At 40.6% G+C, this 12,031-nt stretch overlaps 1 protein-coding gene across 5 annotated transcripts in view; it reads right to left on the bottom strand.

Annotated features, from left to right (window-relative positions):
- Positions 1–11,574, bottom strand: part of LOC116791762 (retinol-binding protein 1) — a 38,791-nt gene extending 27,217 nt beyond the window's left edge. For 2 of the 5 annotated variants that reach the window (XM_032698064.1, XM_032698061.1), the window contains exons 1-3: positions 11,402–11,487; positions 5,095–5,180; positions 3,614–3,750 (exon numbers count right to left, since the gene is read on the bottom strand). In XM_032698064.1, coding sequence (XP_032553955.1) covers positions 3,614–3,722 — 109 coding nt within the window. In that variant the 5' untranslated portion in view covers positions 3,723–3,750; positions 5,095–5,180; positions 11,402–11,487. The other 3 variants (XM_032698062.1, XM_032698063.1, XM_032698065.1) reach the window with 3 other exon arrangements.
- Between the last annotated feature and the right edge of the window lie 457 nt (positions 11,575–12,031).

The following is a 12,031-nucleotide window of genomic DNA, read 5'->3' as shown; positions in this document are numbered from 1 at the left end:
TCATTCCTTTTCCAAGATGCTACTAAGTAAGTATTATGAAATAGTTCTGCTTTAGCATAAGCAAAATTTCTAGAAACTTTCCTCCCTGCTGAGCAGTGCCCACAAAACATAAGTCTCTTCTGCATTTCCATGATAATTGAGTAAAAGGCAGAGTTAGACTTGCTGGAAGCTTCTCTGACATCAATGAAACATGACACCAAAAGTTTTGCCTCCCTGCAGATATGGGCATTAGTTTAAAGATCATATATCTCTCATCCACTGGGAAAAAACCAAAGGCCAACTAAGAAAAACCCAACACCCCCTCCAAAACCATACCCAGAGTAAACCACCAAAAAATTCCAAGCCACCAAATCAAAAGCCCTAAACACACACACAAAAATCCAAATCAATACCACACCAAGAGAACTTCCACCAACCTAAACACCAAAAAAAACCCAAACCCACTGAAAACCAAAGACCAAAAAATCTCCCCTCAAACCCCACACACTTTACTCAAGATGACAGCACTCATCACCTATCTACAGTTTCTGTCCTGTGCATCCAGTCTGCAAGCATAAGTGAAAGAAAATTCCCTGGACTCCTGTTTCTTTCTAGAGACTCTCCCTAATTTTCTTTCAAGCACTAGACAAGATAACTTCTACTCAGTGCACTCGTGAACGATTGTAGGACACAGGATTGCAAATTTTTTGGCGCTGGGTTTTGGAAGGTTTCTCCAGGAATAAGTATTTTCTTTGCTTCATTAAGCCTGTTCTAAGGGCATAAACCTACCTACACATCTCAGATTTAACCAAATGCATCTGATGAACAGTTTAAATTTTACTGCACAGTATGTACACAACATCAAACACATAAATAACAAGTATCACTCTGCTGAGGAGTCAGTTCTCCCTTGTGAGGGAAGTGGCAGCTATTTCAAAATGTAAAATGATGTAAAATGTGCTACCAGTTGTGAACAGTGTTGGAAAATAAGTTACAATATAATGTTCTAATTGTCTAAATTGAAACAAGAGTTTACCTTAATGTAAGTTTTCATTTCTTCGTTGAAACGACTGGCACACTTGCTTTTACAAATACAGATAATTACCAGGCTATTTAATTTCCTTTATCAGCCTTCTGTGTGTGACTACACACAGATTAAAATCACATGACAAAATTCTGTATTGAAGCAATAGCAGTGGTTTCCCTTGAACCCACAAGAAAGCCACAATTATCCTCTCAGAACACTCAGCCTACTAAGGCAAGGAAAACAAATTTGTCATGGTTCCATTTAAACTAAAATGTTAATTTTATTTATAAGGTATAATTAACTGGGGAGGAGGGAGGGATATCTAACATCTTTGTTCAGATTAAATATCAAAAGGATATCATCCTAAATTTACCTTCCCATGACATGTATACCATGCCAAGCATGAAAAAGGAAAAGACAATAAGCAAGACTTTTTTTACTTCTTGTTCAGTCTCCTGTGAAAGGAATTCAACAGAAGGAAAATCAAAGGGGAAACAATTCAGAAACCATTGCACTGAAAGTGAACATACATCAGAGCCATAATGAATTACTTCACATGTGGCAATGAAACTGCTTAAAATACCAGAAACTCAATAAAATTTCCTACTTGAAATAGGGATGTATGAAAAATAAGATTAGGCAGCATTTGAAACCGAAGTGATGTACAAAAAGCTGGCAGAGAGAATTACTGGAGCTGTCAGTCAGGATGCACATCAGGGATAGTCATGTCATTCCTAACAGCAAAACCTGACTCTGAAGTCACGGAATCATTAAGGCTGGAAAAGTCCTCTAAGATCATTGAACCCAACCATTAACACAGCCCTACTGAGTTCAGCACTACAACGTGCCCCCAGTGCCAGATCCACACAGCTTTTGAACACTCCCAGGGCTGGTGACTGCAGTGAGCTCCAGCCAAGCCACTTCACAGCTCATCATCCCAGTCCCATCTGGAAGGAAGAACTCCTGCAAAAGAACCAAATGAAGCCGTTCTCACAGCCTGGTAACAGCCCCTTGTGCTGGGTGATTCCTCACTCCTGCTTCTCACCTTCCCAGGCACTCAGGGTGTGTCAGCTTCCAAGTGCACTGCTCCCTCTGGGGAGGGAATCCCTGGCAACACAGCATCCTCCTCCCTCAGCTCAAACAAACCCTAGCCATGGATCACCACTGTTCTCCAGCCCCACTACCAGCTCCCAGTCTGCAGCTGGGGCTTCTCAGCAAATGAGCTCCAGTTTCTCCCTCCTTCCCTGGGTAACCACAGAACTGGAAACAGGATTAAAACCATGAGAGAATGACCAATGAACTTCCTGGGTAGGAATGGGTCTACTATCAAACAGGCATCCCAAATCAGTCATTTTTATAGCACTTTGCCAACCCCTTCTGCTTGAGAAACTATCTTCACAGTGGAAAGAAGATCATACAGGAGATTTGTATATCCAGACATAAAAACACATATATCTGCACTTACAGATACTTCAAATAAAGCCACCTTGACTTGTGATGGGTAACAGGATTCTTGCTCTGCACTGCAGGCAACCCAGACACAAATGAAGGGTTTCTTTAATGCATGAAGCCCTAATACTCGTGAGTCTTCACACAATAACTAAGAAGTCAAAAGGCAAGTCACACCCTATCCAGAACTAAGCACTGACATTAGAGAGGTGCAATGTAATGCACAATTTCCATTTCAGCTTTTCACAATTTCACTTTTAGTATGATTTTTACCAAGTAACCTGCTCTGAGTAAGGGGTGGAGTCTCATTACACACATCCTGAAGCAGACTAAACCATGAACTGTGATTCAGACACAGCCATAATTCATTTCCCAGTTCAATCCTTCTTCCAAGGTAATGAAATGTTACTTAAACAGAATTACCAATGGGTCTCACATTACCCTTCTACTCCTTGCACACCTGGGCAGCAGAATCAGTTACAAAATTACAGGGAGAAAAGTCAATTAAAATCTCTTTTTAACCCTTTATTTCCAGTCTTGCAGGACCAACAAAATAATATTAAAGTTATAGGACAACAGAGACTTGTAGAGGTTGCTCTCTGAGCCAGCTCTGTAATTCTTCCCCATGAGGGTCAAGGTACTCTGACAGTATACAGAGAGTAGGCAGTTGCTGCATTTCCTGCACAGGGGTATCAGTGGGTTACCAGATTCTCTCCCTGCCTCAGTTTGACAGCCACATTCCTTTTACTGTTATTTGCCCTTCAGGTTCCTACTGAGCCACCTCCCTAGGAACTTCTGTCAGATTCCAGTAAGCTCCAATTCCCTCACTACTGCTTCCAGAAACATAAATGCAAATTTCAGCTGCCAAATGAAAAAAAACAAACAAACCAAAAAAACCCCTCAGCAACTAAGGAGCTGATCAAGCTTAGAATTCAATGCCTCTCAGTGGCTCTTCTGATTCTTGCTGAAGTTCCTGATGTTACCCACTTTCTCCTTTGTTGCCAAAACATTCTATCCTGCCTCATATTAAATGATCAATAAGGAGAATTAAAATTAAGCCAGACATAAACGGAGAGCTTATCCAGGCAAGTGCTGAAAATGTTCCTTCCTTTTCCCAGCAGAGCCCTGAGGGTGTGCCCCTCAGCCCACCTTACTGACCTGTTTGGTGCAGGTGATCTCTAGCCAGCTCAAACAACCTCAGGTGCATGTTTGTGATGGGGTTGAAGGAGCCACAGGCTAGAAGAATGACAGGGATCCTGCTCGTCATCCTGACAGCAAAACATTAAAACTCCACCCTAAGGAAAAAAAAAAATTAAAATAGAAGACACTTGACAAAGAGAAGCCCCTGTCTATCCTTCCTAATCTAAAAGGAGCACCATTCTCAGAGGTGTGTATTCATGGAACACCAGAGAAGTAGCAGCAGATCAGTCCTGTGTGTTAAAATGTCAGGCACCTCAGTAAAAATGGAGCAGAAATCAGTTTAAATTAGTCACTGTGCTTGGAGCTACTTTTTACAACTGATCCAGAATATACCTGGCATGGTAAAAACATGTATGTCTCACACACGTCTGTGAATTCAATTTGTTTTCCTAGATTTGAAATCTCTACAATGCTCACACCTATATATCACACATACAGTATTCTCCTCACTTTCCCTGGCCTCCAGGCCTCTCCACCAAATGTTAACTGTCTTCCTGCAGAAGATGCTTGCATCCCAAACTTCAGCAGTCTTGGGTAAACAGACCAAATCCAGCCTGGATTCTGTTCAGCTCTGTTCAGCCAAATCTTACTCTCCATCTGCAGTACAACCAAGTACTGTAGCTCAGAGCCTACCTCTTACTGTTCCCAGGCCCTAACTTCTCTGACTTAGAAAAATTTAATAATAACAGTTACAACAATGTGAAGTTGATGTTTTGTAGCTGCCAACTCTATCAGTTAATTTACAGAGGATTTACAGTTCTGAAGCTTGGGACTGTACCTCTGAACAGCATTCAGTGCACCCTGAAACAAATTTTAATATTTCCACTTGTGACACATTAGCAGTTTGCAAAATTTCATAGAGAAAATTCTTTGAAGCATAAGTGCTATCTGTAACTTGAACATTTAGTACTAAATATACATATAAAGATTCTTTCATAATGTTTTTATCTTACTTCACTCATTTCTCATATCTCACATCATACTCAGGGAGGAAAGACTTGCTGGCTGCAGAGCCATTGGAAGTTAGCAACAATTTTATGGTTTACAGTTGTAGCAGCTGCAGGAAGCACATTTCACAGCACCCTCTTTTCTCTCTCTCCTCTGCTTTACTGTCCCTGTGTGGACACCAAACAAACTCACACTGAGAACTGCATGCAAAATCTGCAGGTTGTTTATTCAGAAAAACCAACCCCAAAGTTTTAGTTTCCATATCAGCAGTTCTGTAAATGTATCTTGATTGTCTTTTTGCCTTGAAACAGTGAGCAAAACATTAGTATGTGAATGGGAGCTCTCCCATGTGCTGGTCCCTGGCTCTGTGAACTCTCTTCTGTTCTGATGAAGGGTGGTTTATATTCCCATTGCTGATCTTTAATTTGCCATCTTGGCTGAATTATTGCTTCTGTTTTTCTTTTAATCCTATAGACTACTCTATTTCTCACCTGAAACAAAGGTGTTGGATGGTTTGATTGCAGCTCTTACTCATTCATACCCTGGAGACTCCAGGGAAAGACTTCAACCCGTAATTCTTAATGATAATCAGACAACACCAATAGTGGAAACTCAAAAATCAAGCCAACAACAATAAAAAGACTAAAAACAAGCAAACAAAAAAACCAAATCAAGAATGTACTAATATTAAACATGTAATGAAGTTGTGTTGCATAAGATGTTTTATACATATATACACCCCCATTTATAAAATCTAGTTATATATTAAAAAAAATAATCAAAAGAGCAGTGTTTTTATTCCTACTATCCCCACTATAGTGTATCCTAAACCTATTCAACAGGTCTAGTACAACAGTTAAAATTTCAAACAAAACTTTCTGATTCAGCCACTATCTTGGCTGGTACTAATTACTTAAAGGTTTAAAATCAATAGAACACCACTCAAAATAAGAGGGGAAAAAAAAAAAAAAGAAAGTTAAGTGATTTTTCAGCTAAGCTCTCTTGAGAAATCAAACACAGGAGAAAACTTTAAACACAGAGCCTGTGTGCCCTGCTCTGGGCACTTGTACCAACAGCCCTGGCCAAGCAGGTGTCTCCCTATAAATGCCAGTCACCTCCCAGCTTGGAAAGCTTTCAGCAACATGGAACATCATGTGGCAATACACAAAAGGGCAGTTACCATCAAATTTAATCCATGTAAAAAAGGTTTTATGATGGACAAATCCCTATTAACTTCATTAGAAAATTCCTGCAAGTTCTCTTCCTGTTGCCTATATTCCTACAATATGTCAATAATAGATGATGTAACAGATGACCACAGCTAAGTTCTGCTGAAAGACAGGAATTAGAGCCATATCTGATTAATTATCAGCAGCACAATGGAGTGCTGAGCAGTGCAGGCTGATTCATGAGCTGTTAAATTAGTAAACTGGAGAACAAGACATCCGTGCACACTGAGGCACTCACCCTTGAGGGAAAATTTCTGCAAAGAACAGAAATAAAAAACCAAATCCGAGCACAGGATTAAAGGGTTATCTCCTCCTGTGAGGATGAATCTAGATTAATTTAGATGAAATTTAGATTTGAACAAGTTCAAAGCTGCCCATTTCCATTCTCTTACTGGGCCACATCTTTAACTCATATATATTCATGCAGATGCACTGAGTCCAGCTGAGTTACACCAAATGACATTATAAGAATATTATGGCTGGTAGACATATCTTCAAAGTCAGAAAATAAAAAGTGCATTTTAGTAGCTGACCCAAACCACAGCAAACCACAGTACACAAATGTCCCTTAAAAATATGACTGGATATCAGATTTTCTCACACTCTAAATAATGAGAGCCACACCTGTAACAGAAGTTACTCCAGTCAGTAAGTTCCCAGCATGTGCTGTCACTAAAATCAATCCTCTGCAACAGTGACAAATATTTACCAGTGTATCCCCACCTTCCACTTCAATAATCAACGTAAGTACCTGGGTGAGAGAAAAAATTAAAAATGTACAATCTAAGGTGACATTTTATTTACTCATTAAAAAGCTTGTCACCCCAGCAAAGAAGAATAGTTTGTTTCAGTTTTCACTGGAGCAGCAGCTTGTACAACCTTATAAAAATAATCCCTGCTTTTTCACATGTATCTTTGAAATTGCCTCAAAGCACAAAAATAATAAATAATATTAACAATGCATAGGGATCTTTTGCTTAATTTGAGGGGGTACTCACTATTTTTATTTCATCTCTGTCCAGGCAGCAATTTTCCCAACAAACCAAAAAGTTTTCCTTGGAGAAGTTACCTCACAGAAAACTGTGATATGTCTGTGGCCCAAACTCCAAGTGCCCTGGTGGCAACCAGAGAAAGCAGCCTGAGCAGAAGTGTCTCTTCCTCTCCTGAAATTGTAATCCTTCAAATCACAGTAAGATACTTCACTCTTGCAATTCCTTTATTTCAGGCTGTATCTGTGGGGAAGTTCCCTCTCACAGGGAGGGAGGAGCCAACAAAATCTCTTCATCCATGACATCTCTGAAATCAACCTAAACATCACTTATAGTTGCTTTTACTTTTATTTATTTTTTTCTTCTCAATACAACTAGTTCTCTGTTTTCAATTTCCATTCCCAACTGTTTCTGCTCCATTGCTACAAAGAACCTACAGTTGAAAGGAACTAAACAAAAAAAAATCACCATAAAAAGTACACATGGATAAAGCATGAAAAATACAAATAATAAATTGAGCACAGGATTCAAGCAATCTGAAATATGTGCAAATATTGAACCTCTAGTTAATAATGCTCCTGGTATTGCCTTCAGTGATTTTCAAGTGCAAAAAAAAATGAGCAGAAATATTCTTTAGCACAACTTTAAAAGGATGGTGTTCACAATACACAGAAAACAGTGCCTGTGAGCTCAAGTCAACAATGTAATTTTTTAAGCCTGTGGAGTTGTTGCAACTTTAGAACTTTAACTGGAATTACACAGTGGGGCACAAGAGGGTCTGGTCCCAGAGTCCACCCAATGAGAAGTCCACAGCAATGGTCCCATGATAGTATCCTATAGGATATATTCCTCTTCATATTCTTAATATTAAGAATATTATATTTTATTAATATTCTTAATCATCCTGCCAAATGATCATGCTTACAGGCTGCCTCTTGCTTGAATAGCAAGAAGGGATGCAACAACTCAGCAACATGGAATTCAGAAACCACCATTCATGCACATCAACAGTAAACTCCCATGTTTTTAACACGCCTATATGGGCATTTACTAAATATTTTGAGGTCATTAGATTATCTGTTATCCTTAAACAGTAAACATGTAAACAGAAAACAAAGTATAACACTCTTAATATTCTTTCTCTGCATCTCTGGGAAAATAACGAAATAATCCCCATTTTGGAAACTGCCCATTGAGCATTTGACAATATTTAGGCACAGAGATCTGTAGCAGTTCCATCTGGTTACAAAGCTGGTACCTCCCCAGCCCAGACTATGCAGAAAATAAGTAAAAAAAGACCATCTTGTCCAGCTTCCCACAGGCAGTTTGCTGGGAAATGCAGGATGTCAGCGTGCATTACACAACAGCAGTCCCTGCACATTTGGCAGCATTTCCACAAGGTCACAGGGACACAACCAACTCCTGGCATCTTCTTGTATTTACTGCAGGATGAGCTTTATAATTACTTACCCAGTAATCCCCTGTGATCACTCAACATCTAACCCTCAGCTCCTTTCCTACTCCTCGTGCCCATATCACATGAATAAATAAGTTTTTTATTCTCCTACAGTCGTATGAACTACTCTAAGTAAAGCCAATAGTCATCCTCCTGTTTGCACGTATGAGTCAATCACCCACAAAGAACAATACATTGATCTACAGAAAAGAGAGGATACATGCAGAACTAAACCCCAGGGTGGTTATTTTTAAGCAAACAAACAGCTGATTTAGTGAAAACACCAACTTGTCTGTCAAAACAGTCTCTTGCTAAAACTTCAAGTTCCTTTCGAGAAGCCCCTCAAGTGATTTTTTTTGTCTATCATCATCATTGTAATTTTCTTATAACTAGCAAGATACACTTAGCATAACCTAAGGCAAACCTCAGAAGTACAGCTTGCACACAAATGGAAGATATTTAAGCAGTAATGAAAGCATCTTCAATCACTAAAATTTGCTTTTATAAAGCTGGCTTTAAAAGGTAGCAAACTAATGAAACATCTAAAAGCACTACTGTAGAACAGATGCAAAATAATCATATATAGCAACCAGAGGGAAATGCAGGATTTCCAGAAAAAACAGCAAGACCAAAGTTAAAACATCGACATCCATAATCCCACTAGTTACTTTTGGGTTTCAAAAAAGGGATCACTATTTGCCATCATGCTGTGTTAGGAGCAACTAATCCCTGACAGAATTTATGTAGTCAAGGAAAGAACATCTCACTGGCTCTTCAGTCATATGGAGCAGGTCTTCTAGCAAAGGAAAGAATTAAAAACAAAAAGCTAAAATCATGACTAAGAAAGCTATCTTTCTATGCTTTGAAGTTTACCAGACCACCTGCAAGCAAGAAGGAATTCTGCAATATGTAGAACTGCTCAGTTTGTTAAGTGCATGATGGGTCTCATTTTCCTCTGAAACTTCATCTGTTGGTTACTGCCGGAGGCAACAAACCCAGCTCAAAGATTGAGGTTGATAATGAATATATAAGGCTGCTGCTGGAAACAATGTGCCCTCCTGCACACCCTTGGTAGCATCCAGGTGCCCCTAAGCATAGCCTACTTGCCAGTGAGAAAATTACTTGCAGCTCTATTTTTAAGCCATCAAAATGCAAAGCATCATGTGCATTTCTTGCACTAATATATGAATTTTCCTAGTAAGACTGAGGATTTTGCATAGCAATGAAGCAGTTTAAGTAAATGGCTCCTAGGCTCAAGAGTTCACATCGCTTCTTATCTTTTTATTTTAATTAAATGATTGCTTTAGAACTTTACTTGTCTTGTACAACCAAAGAACTGCCCTGCCTATTGTCCAAAACGTTGTGCTCTCTCTTTAAGAACATCTCACCCATGTGGGGATTTCTATCTATCCAAAGAAAAAGACATGAGATTCTGAAACAACTACACTGAAATGTTTATAAATTGTTCTGATAATTAAAGTATACACTAATAACCATATAGTCATACTATCTCCAAAACTTTGCACCTCCTCTCTTTTTGGTGGCAGACAAAAAAGCCAAGAAAATGCTGGGCATCACGAGGAAAGGTACCAAGACCATCACATGGGGTATTGTCTTAGTGCTACCAAAAACCTGGGTAGGACCAAGCCTTGACTGCTACGAGCAGTTCTGGTCTCAGCTCAGGATGGGCAGTTCAAATAACCAAGTGAATGGAGAGGCAAAAAATGTCAGAGACTGGTTTGGAGAGGAGGAGCTTGGGGGAGGCTACAGCTGAGTTTTACAGAATGATGAAAGCACTGGTTAAATTGAAAACACTTCTTCCTGCAATACCAGATCTAGAAGGCAGTCAGTGAAAGCAATACCAAACTTTACAACAGGCAAAAAGAGCACCCTAGGAGGACACATCCATGTGTGGTGTTCCTAAGGAACACAAGGTGAAGCAAGTGGCCAGGTTAGTTTCCCTAAACTGCATCTCCTCTCTCCATAGCCTGTGATAGATCTCTGGGCTGGACAGCACTTCTTATGTCTTTGAAACTCTCCATTACACTTTGTGAGCCTAAAAGGCTCATTTCTTAGTTTCTTCTAGTTATTGTTAAAAAAAATGCACAGTACTTGGTGAGGGGACATCCACACATTTTTTTTTTTTTTGAGTGGCAGTTGCACTAAAAACAACACCACGGGGGGGAAAATACAGTTGTGAAGCTGGCTGGTGAGATGCAGCCAGTCCTTCTTCAGGGCACCTGCTAAGGCCAGGGCAGGCAGCTGTGGGTTAACAGCTTCACCCAGCCAATTTAGTCTGCTCCAGATGCAGCAATAGCTACTGAAACATTTTATGAATTAAGTCCTTAGAAATCATCACTGCAATGAAATCCAATTTGTCTAATTAAATTACTGTAACAGACAGAACCTTAAACAGCTCAAATTCCCCTCTGACAGGACTGTCACCTATTGCATCCTCAGTGCCTCCCTAAGACATCTCTGGACTTCCCGAAGTCCGGATCATCCGAACACTAATTAGCTTATCATAGCTACACCAAAGCCTAAAATTTGCATTTCTGAAGCGAAAGGCATGAAGGTAATTTACTGCCAGAACCACACAATGGAAGCAGACTTCAGCAGCAACTGTGGTGCTGCAAAGCTTAAAAACAAACATCAGGGACTGCTTATAAAACTGAACCACAGCTCTTGCACAAGGGGGGAAACAACCTCTTAAAGTGAAGTAGAGTAGAAAGATGAATTACACAGATTTAAAAAAAAAAAAAAAAAGGGAAAAGTAACCATATATGCTCTTGTCCTATTTAACTCTAGCACTTGGGGGGGGGGAGGGAGAGAGAAAATAAAAAGCTTTAATTTTCTGTTTTAAATACAAATATATATGCACACAGAGATACATATACACACGTTCCTGGATATATGCTTATGGTGTCATTGCCGGGGAGAGCACAACACGGGACAGCGAGGCCTACCCGGCCCCGCCGCGCTGCGCTCCGACCCGCCCGCGCTCCCCCCTCCCTCCGCCCCGCTCGGAGCCGACCGCGATCACCGATACCCGGCTCCTGCCGCCAACGTCGCCTCCTCCCCTCCCTCCCTTCCTCCGTCTCTCCTCCCCTCCTTCCCTCCTTACCGTGGCTGGGGGGCCGCTCTCCCCCGCCTTCCCCCGGCAGCTCCGCCCGGGCCTCCCCCGGCGCCGGCAGGGAACGGGGACTCCCCTCCCATATTCACCTGGAGGTGACGTCCCAAACCTTTGGCTTCCTGCTGTTATTCCTGTTTTTTAAGGACGGGCCCTGCGGCTCCAGGACGAAAAGGGTTCCTGAGTTGGTTTCTCAGAGGCTTGGAGTAGTGGAGCTCAGGTTTCTCGGTGTGTTGGATGGCCTCATAGAGTCACCTCCTTTTTCAGCAGCTGTGCGATATTCTGAAAAATACAGAAATGTCACAAAATGTGCGTTTAGTAGATTTTTGCATAAAAGTGAAGTCCGGAGAATTTAAAAATAGTTTATTTCTTTAATTTTAGGCATATAAAATCCAGTGTCTTGCGATGTCCAAATGTCACCAGTCAAGTTTAGAATCTACCCCAAACCTCCTGTTTTTCATGGTGTCGAAGGGAAGCACAACTATTCTTCTCGACTGACATTGTGGTCAAAAGTAAATAGGACCGTGGATTGCATTTTTAAGCTTTCCTGTGTAAAGTGCACATGCAAACAATAAAGCTTTGCTCTTACTCAGAGGCCATAAGCTGTGCTTCAGGCCTCCGGCT

This window comes from Chiroxiphia lanceolata, chromosome 10 (assembly GCF_009829145.1).
Source record: "Chiroxiphia lanceolata isolate bChiLan1 chromosome 10, bChiLan1.pri, whole genome shotgun sequence".
Lineage (NCBI taxonomy): Eukaryota > Metazoa > Chordata > Aves > Passeriformes > Pipridae > Chiroxiphia > Chiroxiphia lanceolata.
The sequence above is the reverse complement of the archived record's forward strand: the minus strand, read 5'-3'. Positions and strand labels throughout refer to the sequence as shown.